The 14,097-nt window shown below is 40.8% G+C and overlaps 1 protein-coding gene across 1 annotated transcript in view; it reads left to right on the forward strand.

Annotated features, from left to right (window-relative positions):
- Nucleotides 1-14,097, forward strand: part of MEGF9 (multiple EGF like domains 9) — an 82,845-nt gene that overhangs the window by 31,529 nt on the left and 37,219 nt on the right. The window contains exon 2 of the mRNA XM_027964060.2: nucleotides 9,067-9,268. Coding sequence (XP_027819861.2) covers nucleotides 9,067-9,268 — 202 coding nt within the window. The remainder of the gene's footprint in view (nucleotides 1-9,066; nucleotides 9,269-14,097) is intronic.

The raw sequence follows: 14,097 nt of genomic DNA on the forward strand, positions 1-14,097 counted from the left end.
TAGAAAAGTCTCATTGCTCTTAAAATTTTTTTTTAAATTTACATCCAATAAAATTTACTCATTTGGTACTTAGTTCTATTAGTTTTGACAAATGCGAAACTCAAGATACAAAACGATTTCATTACACCCTCAAAATTCCCTCCAGCTGTTCCTTTGTGTAGTCCTTCCTCTTACCTCTAATTCCTGAAGATCCTTTGATCTTTTCTCTGCTGTTGCAGTTTTGCCTTTTCCAGAACATCTTGTAAATGGAATCATATAATAAGTAGCTTTTGAGTCTGACTTTCTTCATTTAGCATAATGCATTGAAGTCCGTCATATCCTTGCATGTCAAGGCTTCCTTCTTTTCAATTGCTGAGTAGTATTCCTCACAAGGAAGTACCACAGTTTATCCAGTTCAGTAGTTGAAGGACGTTGGGTTGTTTCCAGATTCCGGTGATTATGAATATGTAATTGTGCTTAGTCCCAGTTGTGTCTGGCTCTTTGCGACCCCGTGGACTGTAGCCCGCCAGGGTCCTCTGTCCGTGGAATTTTCCAGGCAAGATTACTGGAGTGGGTTGCCATTTCCTACTCCAGGGGATCTTCCCGACCACAGGATCCACCCCTTGTCTCTTGTGTCTCCCGCATTGGCAGGTGGATTCTTTACTACTGCACCACCTTAATCTATCATAAAGATTTCAACACAAGTTTTTGTGTGAACATAGGTTTTCATTTTCGGATAAATACCTAGGAGTGGAATTGCTGAATCATATGATGAAACTATATTTAATTTATAAGAAATTATCAAACTATTTCCAAGGTCTCTGTACTATTTTTGTGTTCCAGCAATAATTTTTGAAAGTTTCAACTGGTTTGCATCCTTCGCAGCGATTGATATTGTCACTTTTAAAATTTTTGTTTACTTAACTTGAGCCATGCTGACAGGCTTGTTGCCTCTTATTGTGCAGTTTGCTCTTCGATTTCGTTCAGTAGATGTTGCTATGATTGCATTGTGTGTGTAGAGAACAGAAGCACTTTTAAACATTAGAAAACACCTAATAGAAAAAGAAGGAGAAGGAGAAGATGGAGGGCTAGGAGATTATTCCCTGGGAAGTTGGGAAGATGTGTTTTGTCTTTGACTTTCGGGTACAAAGCAGGAGATGGTGACAGTTGCTCCAGTATGGTGACGGCTGACGTGCCTCTTGTCATGTGACCTCAGTTCATAAAGCTCCCCAAGTAGTTTATGTCCTGGAATCAGCTTCTTCCCATCTAATAATAAGCCTGAGACACTAAATTTCTCCATAATTATAAATGACCTACAGATAGTGCCTTACAAAATAATTATATTTTCCTGAAGGAGATACTAAAGTGTATTTTTTTTTACTTAGGTATAAATTTTCAGATAATTTTAAACTTACTAAGCTTGAATTCTTAATGTTTTATATTTTCATTGTAAGATTAAGTGCTGAGTTTTAAATACTTTTAAAATAGTTTTAAATACTTCTAGTTTTTGCTGCTTTGAGATTGAGCGGAAGATGCTGTCAATATTATAGTACGTTTGGTATATCGTCTGAATATGGGGAAGAATGAAAAGTTTTGAAATATCCCAAAGCACTTTCCTTTCTTTCTCTCTTTGGTCTTCTTAATAGATATATTTTTTATATTCTTTCAGTATCTGAAGATTTAAAAAGCAAGAGTGAAATCATTGTTGAAGGAATGAGTTAGAGGTTGAGTTTGGCGAAGATATTTCCACAGTTTTACAAGAGGCTATAGATAGAATTTCAGGTGTATTTCTCAACTAGGTTCCTGTGAGTGCGATGTGTTGGTTGTATTTACAAGTATTTTTTCGGTATCTGTGCTTAAGTGCAGAACTTGTTTTATAAACATTTCAGTTCAGCAACAGTGCTGCTAGCAACATTTCTTTATGAGATTTGCATCATGAATTGACTGGGGACACAATATTTTCACTTTTTTATTAAAATCTTTCACTTCCTTTATAGCTCCTTTTTAACTGCAAAAGGCTAACACACTATTATTAATGTATCAGACTGCCTTAATCTCCAGCCATCCTAGTTAATAGCAGCACTCAAAAATGGCTTCAAAAACAGGCACAGAGAAGCAAAGTACACATTAATTAGGCCATATTATTACAATTAATATTTTTCCCATTAAACTCCCATTAATGTAGCTGCAAATATCAAAGCATTATTAAAATTCTGTAGATATCATGGACTTTTTACTGAGCTGAGGACATGAGTTGGTTAAAAGTTGGTTGCAAAGAGAAGCTTACCAGGTGTATGAAAAGCCTGGAAAAGGCCTTTATTATGTTCAAGAAAATAATCTTTTACCAGGACAAGTGTTTGTGCACAAAGAGGGGACTTCTAAACGAAATTACTCATTTTTAATTTTTTCTTGAGTGCTAAAATTTTCATCTCTTGGCCTTGGTAAGGGATGTTTGAAAAAGTGCAATGTTTAATTTAAATGTAATGATTGCTTTGAGTACTTTCACATCAAAAGCATACCATAAGTTTAAGGTCTCAGAGGAAAATGTCCATTTATTGTCTCTTCTCTCTTCCTATTTCTATTTTTAAACAGTTTGAAGTCCAGATTTGAGTTTCTTATTCTTCTTTCGGGTTCAAGTCACCGTATTTCATTGTTATTCAGAAGTGCAACAAAAAGAAAATGTCTCCCTGCTAATATATATGTTACTATTCTCATGTTATCTCTGTACAGTTTTCCTAAGAATTACAGGGCATTGCAGGGAAACCTGCTGTTCGAGTGATGTTGAGTCACCTCCTCCGTACATGCTCTCAGGCGACCAGTGAGTCTTCTGGCATTGCACTCAGACTTGTCTGCAATGAGCTTTTAGTCTTCTTCGTGGTTTTCCTTTCCCAGTAACATACACACTAGTGACTCACCATCAGTCATGCCACAGACTCCTTTGTGCTGTTCCGGTGTCTAAGAGTCTACCTCACTAGAAAGGCAGCACTTCATGTCTTGTCTTTGACTATAGGTCCTCCCCACTGCTTTTCTCAATTGACGTGTCTGTCTTTTCTCTTTTCGCGTTGCCAGTCTCCTGTAGATCGCCTTGCTTCTGCATGAGCTCCTATCTGGTTCTGTATGACTGTCTAGAACTGTGAGGGCTCAGAGAGTTTACGCACAAGCTAACAAGTTATCCTACTCAATTTAGTGAGTATTTGTGGTCCTTTGTATTTGTTACTGTTGTTCATACTATTCATTTAATTTGGGTCATTTCATTTGAGGTTAAACATTGAGAAAGGGCCTCAAATTCTGAGCTCCAAACAGAAAAGATGCATGTTTTTTGGCAGTTGGTATGCCTCACTTTAGCTTCCTTCCCTTTAAATTTGGGGAGGAATGTTAATGGGATAGTGTATTTTTGTCTTGATATATCGCCTTCATGGCAATAGAACTTTATCCTGGCACTAGGGTGATCTCTCTTGCTGAAATATTTGCAGTTCACCGTACTACTGTTGGGCTTCCCTTCTGGCTCAGCTGGTGAAGAATCCGCCTGCAATGTGGGAGACCTGGGTTCGATCCCTGGGTTGGGAATATCCCCTGGAAAAGGGAAAGGCTACCCACTCCAGTATGCTGGCCTGGAGAATTCCATGGCCTGTATAGTCCATGGGGTTGCAAAGAGTCGGAAATGACTGAGCAACTCTCACTCAGTTACTCACTCACTCTGCTACTGTTAGGATGGTCAGCACCAAGGTTTTATAATCAATGGTGCTGTCTCACTTCTCCCTGACACCACGGGCTGTGCCCTTCTGTCTCCATCATGTCTGTAAACGTCTTTATTGATAGTGTGCGGAGCCCAGGATATGAAGGGTGCCATCTTCTTCCCCATCTTGCTGACTCACAACTTGAACTCCTCAATGTCAGGACACTAATTCTGCTTCATGGACACTGTCCAAAACTGCCATGGTGATAAACCCAAACTCGGCTTTCAGGTCTCGTCACAAAGCTGTAGTCTGTGAACATGGACAGAGGATGAGATGGCTGGATGGCATCATCGACTCTATGGACATGGGTTTGAGCTAACTCCAGGAGGCAGTGCAGGGCAGGGAAGCCTGGCGTGGTACAGTTCATGAGGTTGCAAAGAGCCGGACACGACTGATCGAGTGAACAGCAGTAGTAATCCATTTCTTCCAGCTATTATAGTTACTATTTTGGAACCCCATTGGAGAAGGAAATGGCAACCCACTCCAGTATTCTTGCCTGGAGAATCCCATGGATGGAGGAGCCTGGTGGGCTGCAGTCCACGGGTCATGAAGAGTCGGACACGACTGAGCGACTTCACTTCACTTCACTTCACTTCACTTTTGGAACTCCAAACCACTTCCACTTTATGTGTTGGGTCTGAGTGTTATAAATATTTAATTATGCCCTGTTTACAGATGAGAAAAAGAAGGCACAAGGAGATTAACTAAGTTCAGTTCAGTTGCTCAGTCGTGTCTGACTCTTTGCGACTCCATGGACTGCAGCATGCCAGGCTTCCCTATCCATCACCAACTCCCAGAGCTTGCTCAAATTGATGTCCATCAAGTCGGTGATGCCATCCAACCATCTCATCCTCTGTTGTCCCCTTCTCCTCCTACCTGTAATCTTTCCCAGCATCAGGGTCTTTTTCAATGAGTCAGCTCTTTACATCAGGTGGCTGAAATATTGGAGCTTCAGCTTCAGCATCAGTCCTTCCAGTGAATATTCAGTGTTTATATCCTTTTGGATTGACTGGTTTGATCTCCTTGCAGTCCAAGGGACTCTCAAGAGTCTTCTCCAGCACCACAGTTCAAAAGCATCAATTCTTTGGCTAACTTGCCTTGGTCATAACTAACTTTGGCTAACTAACTTGCCTAAGGTCTTGAAGTTAGTAAGTGATAGAGCTGGATTTAAACCTGTAGCTGTCTGCTTCTATAGCCCGTGCTCATATCTGCTTCACTTACTTTTTCTTTAAATTACTGTCATATGAGAGTTATAGGTGGTAGATGTTATGGATTCAAACTATGGGTGATAGAATTATAGTTTTTGGAGGAGTAAGTTTCAGCTGGTTTTTTAAATAAAAGGTACATTTAAATGTGTGGACAGGAGACAGAGTTCCATGGAGCACAGAATGAGTAAAGTTGCGAAGATGAGACGGAAAAGAGTCTGTTCAGGAGCTTACAAAGAGATCGAATCAGCTCTATAGAAATAATAAATAACCAGCGAACTGAAGGTTTATTCATAAGACTTTATTGAAAAAATACTTAGCTTTATTCTCAAAGTTCTTAGATTAATTGGGTTCTTCTAGAACACCTCTGCTGCTATCTGCTAAGTCATTTCAGTCGTGTCCAACTCTGTGTGACCCCATAGATGGCAGCCCACCAGGCTCCCCTATCCCTGGAGTTCTCCAGGCAAGAACACTGGAGTGGGTTGTCATTTCCTTCTCCAGTGCATGAAAGTGAAAAGTCAAAGTGAAGTCGCTCAGTCGTGTCCGACCCTCAACGACCCCATGGACTGCAGCCTTCCAGGCTCCTCCGTCCATGGGATTTTCCAGGCAAGAGTACCGGAGTGGGGTAGGAGAGGGCAATGGCAACCCACTCCGGTACTCTTGCCTGGAAAATTCCGTGGACGGAGGAGCCTGGTAGGCTGCAGTCCATGGGGTCACAAAAAGTCGGACACGACGGAAGCGGCTTAGCAGCAGCAGCAGCAGAACACCTCTACTAAAAATTTTATCCATTTGTTGGGAATACTGATTCAGGTTTCAGTTGGAAGTACGTTAGTAAGGAAATAATAGATAAAATTCTCAGTCTTTGTTATAGAGCTTTTTAGTCCGTTCATTTTTCTTGAGCTACGTCTGCCCACAGCAGCATAATTTGGTTGGTTTAACTTGTGATGAAATTGGTCCAGCAGGAGGAATTAAATGTATGTTGGAAATGTGCCAGATTTTGGGAGAAAATGTTATCTTTAACATTCTGGTCATTTTGGTAGAGTGACGATCTTGCCATGAAGTCGCTATTAGAAGGTTTATAGACCACTGAACATGGCTTCCTTATTTACAAAAACCACACACACACACAGAAACTAGAAATAATGTGGAAACATGTACCTTTGCAAAAAATGTCACGCTTCCATAGCCTAGTGAAAGTAAGGATCCCAATTGAGATGGAAAGCTTATTGCTGCCCTAAGTTTGGGGATGAAGAAATTTGAATTCTCCTCTGGGTTGTAACTGATTCCCCACTGAAGCATAAAATATACATAAAATAAACCATTTTGTATTCATTCACTCGGTATATTTACAAGTTAGAAGAGGTGTGAAGAGCAGGGAGATGAGCTGACGCCAAAGGTCAGGAACTGAGGAAACATGGGCAGGGCGGACCAGGTGAGAATATCCCTGTGGAGCCCTTTGTTCTGATGTGGGTGGGTGAGCAGCTTGGGATGACATAAAGAGTTTTAAAGGTTAATTTCCTTATCTAGAACAGAGGAGTAACCTGTTTTTTATAACTTCTAGATTTGCAGTTTATCCAGTATTTTTTTAAAAATCATCAAAGCTTACATTAGTTTTTTCCAAGCTAAACTTTTGTCTATAATTATAATGTCATTTTATATAGTTCCTTACCTATTCAGAAATATAATTTGTGCCATAGATTTCTCTGGGCTTTTTAAACCCAGGTCCATAGCTACTTTGGAATGGGGGCTATTCTTAAAATATGTGCAAGGTTTTATTTTATCTGCAGTTGATTCTAACCATATGTTTTTGTACATACTAAAAAGCCCTGTGTTGATTTTTTGTCAAACTATGTTGAGAATACTTTCTTCTTAATAAAATGTGTGTTTGTTGTTGCTCAGTCACTAAGTTGTATCCAACTCTTTGCAACCCCGTGGACTGTAGCACACCAGGCTTCCCTGTCCTTCACCATCTCCTAGAGTTTGCTCAGACACATGTCAATTGAGTTGATAGTGCCATCCAGCTGTCTCATCCTCTGTTGTCCCCTTCTCCTCCTGCCCTCAATCTTTCCCAGCATCAGAGTCTCTTCTAGTGAGTCACCTCTTTGCATCAGGTGGCCAAAGTATTGGAGCTTCAGCTTCAGCATCAGTCCTTCCAATGAATATTCAGTGTTTATATCCTTTTGGATTGACTCATTTGATCTCCTTGCAGTCCAAGGGACTCTCTAGAGTCTTCTCCAGCACCGCAATTTGAAAGTATCAGTTCTTCAGCACTCAACCTTCTTTATGGTCCAATTCTCACATCAATACATGACTACTGGAAAAACCATAGCATAGCTTTGACTATATGGACCTTTGTCGGCAAAGTGATGTCTCTGCTTTTTAATATGCTGTCTAGGTTTGTCATAGCTTTCCTTCCAAGAAGCAAATGTCTTTAATTTCATGTCTGCAATCACCGTTTGCAGTGATTTTGGAGCCCAAGAAAATAGAATCTGTCACTGTTTCTGTGGATGGAGGTCCATAACATTGTACAGGAAACAGTTAACCAAAACCATCCCAAAGACAATGAATATAAGTAAGAGCAGAAGTAAATCCTAACTGACCTTTAAATGAATCTGCATTAAAAAGCTAAAGCCAACTAGTTCTAAATATTTTCATTCAAAAACTGTTTGAAATATACCTAAAGACAATGTTTATTTTCTAAATCTTTTAATTTGGGAAAGATTTCAAATTGTGATTTGATTTTAACCCACTGATGAGGATGCCCCTGTAGACATTCTCATCTGGGATTTATTGTTCATCATTTCTCATATTATAGTTTAAATTCTCCACTAATTTCTTCCTGGGAAGAATGTTTTGTTCCTGGTTCCAGCCGTAGCATAATCCTGTCTGACCTGTTTGAGTTACTAGTCAACCGTCTGAGCCATAGGCTTTTGCTGCTGTTCAATGGAACTGTTTATTATTTAACATGTTGTCATTTCCAGTATGTGCTCTCAGTTCCATGTAGATAAGCATAGGCCCTGCCTTTGGAGAGGTCTAATCGAGTAAAACTAATAGCATATAGATCCATCCACACATTGGAGTATAGGGTAAGAGGGTTAGAAGATGAAGAGTATTGAAAAGGAAATTGAGAATGTTAGTTTTATAATTAGTTTATGTACTTTACTGTGCATAATTCCCAGTTTGTGCTGTGCTCAGTCGCAAGGTTGTGTTCATCTCTCTGCTGCCCCATGGACTGTAGCCTGCCAGGCTCTTCTTTCCATGGAATTCTCCAGGCAAAAGTACTGGAGTGGGTTGTCGTTTCCTTCTCCAGGAGATCTTCCCGACCCAGGGATCAAACCTGTGTCTCCTGCACTGGCAGGCGGGTTCTTTACCACTGAGCCACCAGTTCAGTGCAGTTCAGTCGCTCAGTCGTGTCCGACACTGCGACCCCATGAATCGCAGCACGCCAGGCCTCCCTGTCCATCACCAACTCCCGGAGTTCACTCAGACTCACATCCATCGAGTCGGTGATGCCATCCAGCCATCTCATCCTTGGTCTTCCCCTTCTCCTCCTGCCCCCAATCCCTCCCAACATCAGAGTCTTTTCCAATGAGTCAGCTCTTCCCATGAGGTGGCCAAAGTACTGGAGTTTCAGCTTTAGCATTATTCCTTCCACAGAACACCCAGGGCTGATCTCCTTTAGGATGGGCTGGTTGGATCTTCTTGCAGTCCAAGGGACTCTCAAGAGTCTTCTCCAACACCACAGTTCAAAAGCATCAATTCTTCGGCACTCAGCCTTCTTCACAGTCCAACTCTCACATCCATACACGACCACAGGAAAAACCATAGCCTCGACTAGACGGACCTTAGTCGGCAAAGTAATGTCTCTGCTTTTGAATATGCTATCTAGGTTGGTCATAACTTTTCTTCCAAGGAGTAAGCATCTTTTAGTTTCATGGCTGCAGCCACCATCTGCAGAGCCACCAGGGAAGCCCATAATTACCGATTTAAATAAACTAAATAGGATAGAAAGTGAATTTGTACTGGAATTTATTCTCCCCATCCTTACAAAATTGTCATGAACGTTTACCAAGAAAAATCAAAGAGTTTATTAAGAAAACATTAACTCTTGATTGATAATATCTTTTTCTGTCTTCTCTTTGCAGAATATGTGTGTAACTGCTCTGTGGTCGGAAGCCTGGATGTGAATCACTGCAACCAGACCACAGGGCAGTGTGAGTGTCAACCAGGTTACCAGGGTCTTCACTGTGAAACCTGCACGGAGGGTTTTTACCTGAATGGTACTTCCGGGCGCTGTCTGCCCTGTGGCTGTAATCCACATGGAGCCCTCAGCACAGTCTGCAACAGGTAAGCAGCAGAAGTTGAAGGGAAAATTAACTTTTTCACACTCAGAAGGTGGCCCCTGCTCTCAAGGACCAGACTGGTGTAAATAAAGGGGAGAGGAGCCATAGAGTCATCAAACATTTCATATTCTTTGTTATCATTTTGACTTGGGGTCCACATTATATTTAAAGACTAGATTTAAAAGGTTCTACTAATACAACATTGTAAATTAACTATACTACAATAGAATTATTTTTTTAAAAAGCTTCTAATTTACTGATTTAGTTCTTCAGAGTACTTGGGTAACCAGTTTTGCTTTATAAGGTGCAGTGCTTAGCTAAGTTCAGTCATGTCCGACTCTTTGCAGCCCCATGGACTGCAGCCCACCAGGCCCCTCTGTCCATGGGGATTCTCCAGGCCAGGATACTGGAGTGGGCTGTGGTGGCCTCCTCCAGAGGATCTTCCCGACCCAGGGATCCAATCCAGGTCTCCTACACTGCCGACGGAGTCTTTGTCTGAGCCACCAGTAGTTTCTCTAGATGTCATAGAGCAAAAGTATTGAGAACGTAGCCTGCTTTCTGGAAGCAATGACTTCTAGGCCCTTCCAGTGAAAATGAGTGTTGGGTGCTCAGTCATGTCCAACTCCTTGTGACCCCATGGACTGTAGCCCGCCAGGCTCCTCTTGTCCATGGAGTTGTCCAGGCAATAATTCTGAATTGGGTTGCCATCTCCTTCTCCAACCCGGGGCTTAAACCCGTGTCTCTTGCATTGGTAGGCGGTTTCTTTACCACTGAGCCACAGGGGAGGCCATGTGGGTGCTTTTCTGTATTTTAATTGCAATTTAGGAAGTTGGTTGGTAGTTTTGTGTTAACATGTAGTGCATTGTAATTTTTTTCATTTAAAATATTGGAGAATGTTAGCATTTATGCAGAATATCTGATTTTCAGTAACAGATGATGCTGGGCAGGTGGAAGATATTATTCTTCCCTCTTCTACGTGAACTGTCTTCTCTTTGTACTTGACAGGTTCTGTCAGCCTTATAGGTCTTTTAGGAATGAGCAGCACATGGGTTTCCATTATCTGCATGATGGCAAAGCATATTGATTTCTCGTACCCCTTACCGTAGTCTGTTCCTCAGTCTTCTAAGGAAAGGCTTGCTTCTCCTGCAGCCCTTACAGGCAGTGGCTGTCTTCACCCTCCTGCTTCTCTTGTCTCTAGACCTGGGGCTGGAGTGTCTTCCTTGTTTCTCACTGCTGCTCCTAGAACGCCTTCCCTTCTGGCTCACTGACACCTCCCTGAGCCACCTGTCACAGGTCTGGATGATTTTTCAGTATCTATAGATAGTCCTAATGACACGTTGGCCAGATCATGACAATGTATGGCAAAATCACAATGTTGTGAAGTATTCATCCTCCAATTAAAATAAATAAATAAATTTTAAAAATGCACTGGCCTCTGTTTCTTGACCTGTCTTCTGATAAGTTTTCCTCCATCCTCCTTCCAATCTTTATTTCTTTTACTTGTCTTATTTCTTGATTGTTTTTGTCCCCAAGAATAAGCTTATTAAAGTTTTTAGATACGTCCATAATTCTTTTCTATGAGTTAGGGCAGAGTAATACTTAAGTTAAAACATTATTCTTTCAGAATGTCAGGTAGTTTGTCAGAGCAAGCACTGCATCACAGAAGTCATCTGAAAACCTGTAAGTCATTAGAAGGAAGGCAGGGGAGCTCCAAATCCAGCGCTAAGCATCGCATGTCTTAACCACCAGAAAGGAAGTTACGTGGGCATGAGCCTGGAGGAACAGAAACAGGACGCTGCAGGGCTGTGTACTTCAGCAAGAGTGCGTGGGTGGCCTCTGAGGAAGCGCCTCCATGTTCTGTTCTACTATAAGGTGTACGTGGGTGACTTAAGGGGAAAAGGAGTTGTGGGCAAGCAGTGTGATATTTGGCAGAAAGGAGATGGAGCCTGAGTCCATTCTTGATTTAGTCACTTAATAACTGTATGATCTTACATTTCACCTCACCTCAGGGTTTTCCTCTGTGAAATAACATGAAGAATTTTTGTGAGAATTAAGCTGTGTCTGTATACCCATTTACACTGTAACTGGCACGTAGACTCAGCTCAGTAACACTCCAGTAGTTGAATATGTTTTGTTTTTTTTTTTTTTAAGTGAGGAATAGAATTGTTGACTCACAAAAGAGGAAAATTAAGTCACCAAGTTTGCATATGAGCAGGGATTGAAGTATCTGTTTCTGTTGGTAGTCTAAAGAAGAAATTGTTCACTGTGAAAGAAAAAGTAGTTTAGCTTATTTTCTTCCATTTTCATGAAGAAACCTATTATGCTTTTTAAAAATTTCAGTTTAAAATAATAGTAGTGAAAATTAAAAAAAAATAATAGTAGTGAAAATTTAAAAAAAAAAATAAAAAAAAATAAAATAATAGTAGTGAAAATTAATTACAGACACACTAGGCATGATCCTGGGCCCTTTGCATGTAGTCATCCATGTAATCCTCACAGCAGCCATATCAGTTAGGCACTATTATTCTCATTTGTACAGGAAAAGAGCTACAGGTTAGGTACTTTGCCTAACTTAGAGCATCAGTTCAGTTCAGTCGCTTAGTCGTGTCGGACGCCTTGCGACCCCATGGGCTACAGCACTCCAGGCTTCCCTGTCCATCACCAACTCCCGGAGCTTGCTCAAACTTATGTCCATTGAGTCAGTGATGCCATCCAGCCTCTGTCATCCCCTTCTCCTCCTGCCTTCAGTCTTTCCCAGCATCAGGGTCTTTTCCATAGTAGCCAGTAAACAAGAGTTAGAAATGAAATGTATGCAGTCTGAATCTAGAGTGTATATTCCTATCTACTATGTTGGTACAGCCCTTTTCAAAAATCTCAGATATTGAGCAGAGTAAGTGAGTATCATGAGAAACTTTGATGCAGTCGTACCCACTACTTGATGTCTTATAGGAATGTCTTTTTAAAACATATTTATTCATTTGGCTGCACTGGGTCTCAGCTGCGGCACGTGGGACCTTTTGTTGTGGCGCACAGACTCCCTAGTTTTTGCATGTGGGCTCCGAAGCCTGTGGGCTCAGTTGTGGCTCAGGCTTAGTTGCTCTGCGGTGTGTGGGATCTTAGTTCCCCAATCACAGATCAAACCCACATCCCCCACATTGCAGGGCGAATTCTTAACCCTTGGATGACCAGGGAAGTCCCTATAGGAATTTCTTCTGATTATATAATTCATGCCATATAAATAACTCTGTCGGGAAAGTAATCCCAGTTTTAGCTTAAGAGACATTGAGAACATTAGGGGAAGTTTATAAATAAACGCTAAATTTCTAAATAGAACAGGTTAGAGTAGGAAACAAGCAGAAGTAATAAGGAGAAAGGATTCCCAAATGAGCTAGGAACTGAGTTGTGCCTTACAGGTTATGGTTTGGGAAGGCAAGAGATAGGAGAATACCTTATCAGGAGAGAAAAACCATGTGAATTCAGGAGAATCTCCTAAGGTTATACAGGATGAGAAATCTGATCAGCTAGAAGTGAAGTGAAGTCACTCAGTCGAGTCCGACTCTTTGCGACCCCATGGACTGTAGCCTACCAGGATTCTCTATCCGTGGGATTCTCCAGGCAAGAATACTGGAGTGGGTTGCCGTTTCCTCCTCCAGGGGATCTTCCCAACCCAGGGATTGAACCCGGGTCTCCTGCATTATAGGCAGACGCTTTGCTGTCTGAGCCACCAGGAAGGTTCGCAATACCAATGCAAATACCAGTGTGAATTCGGTCATGGCCTCCTTGTTCTCTTTTTAAAAAGAAATGAAGGAGAAAAGTGCACTCAATTCTATCCTGATTCCCTCATGTATCTAGTGTTCATGAATCAACAGCTGGCTTTTAAAAAATTCATCTGCCTGTTCTTTATGCCCATATATTTCAGTGGGAGTTGCCCAGTGAGGGTAGAGTTTGGCTGCAGGAACCAGATGTGGGTTGAGCAATGTCTTTGTGTGCAAACACAAGCTCCTTTATGTACTGACAGATGGCCGCCCCTCACATCACCACTGCTGTTCCAACCTGTTTAATTGTGAAAGAGTTAGTCAACAAGATCTTTTCATTTCTGCTTTTGGAATGCATTTCTAATATTTTCCTGACTTATATTTCTAATATATTTCCTGACAATAAATTTAGATATATTGAATTTAATAAATGGAGAAATCAGATACCATTTTATCTCAATAAAGGAGTATGCTTAGTGAGAGCCTGACTGTTAATATAGCCTTAGAACGTTGTCAGGGTTGACTTATATGTAGACAGTCATATACAGATTTGAGGTTTTTTAATGTATCCATAGTAGGTTAGTGTACAAGGTGCATCATTTTAAAACTCTCTCTGTAAGATAATGAAGTTCTGTTGTGTAATATCCTTTCCCATAAAACCTGTGGTTGCTGCTGTATGGTGTGTGTTGAAATATTTACTACTTTGCATTTTTAATTATGGGAATATGCCGCAGGGCAGAAGACAAAATTTTACTCATGAAATAAACTTATGCTGAAATAAATGTCAAATAGAAAGATGACAAAATCTCCAAGACTCATATTCACATGGGACTCTGAAAATCACCTGTTGTGTAATAATCAGGAGTAACAGTTGGTTGTGTAAACTCTTATTTATTACTTTTCCTATAATTCTGGGACATAGAAAAGTTATTTGATCACCAGAAATAATTTAAAATTGAGGAAACCTTTGTCATTTTATCCACACATTTCATTTAATAGAGATTGCATTTGCCAACTGTATATCAAAAGATATTATTCCTATGCTCATGGAGCTTGAAATGGAAAGATAGAAATATAA

This window comes from Ovis aries, chromosome 2, assembly GCF_016772045.2.
Source record: "Ovis aries strain OAR_USU_Benz2616 breed Rambouillet chromosome 2, ARS-UI_Ramb_v3.0, whole genome shotgun sequence".
Taxonomy (NCBI): domain Eukaryota; kingdom Metazoa; phylum Chordata; class Mammalia; order Artiodactyla; family Bovidae; genus Ovis; species Ovis aries.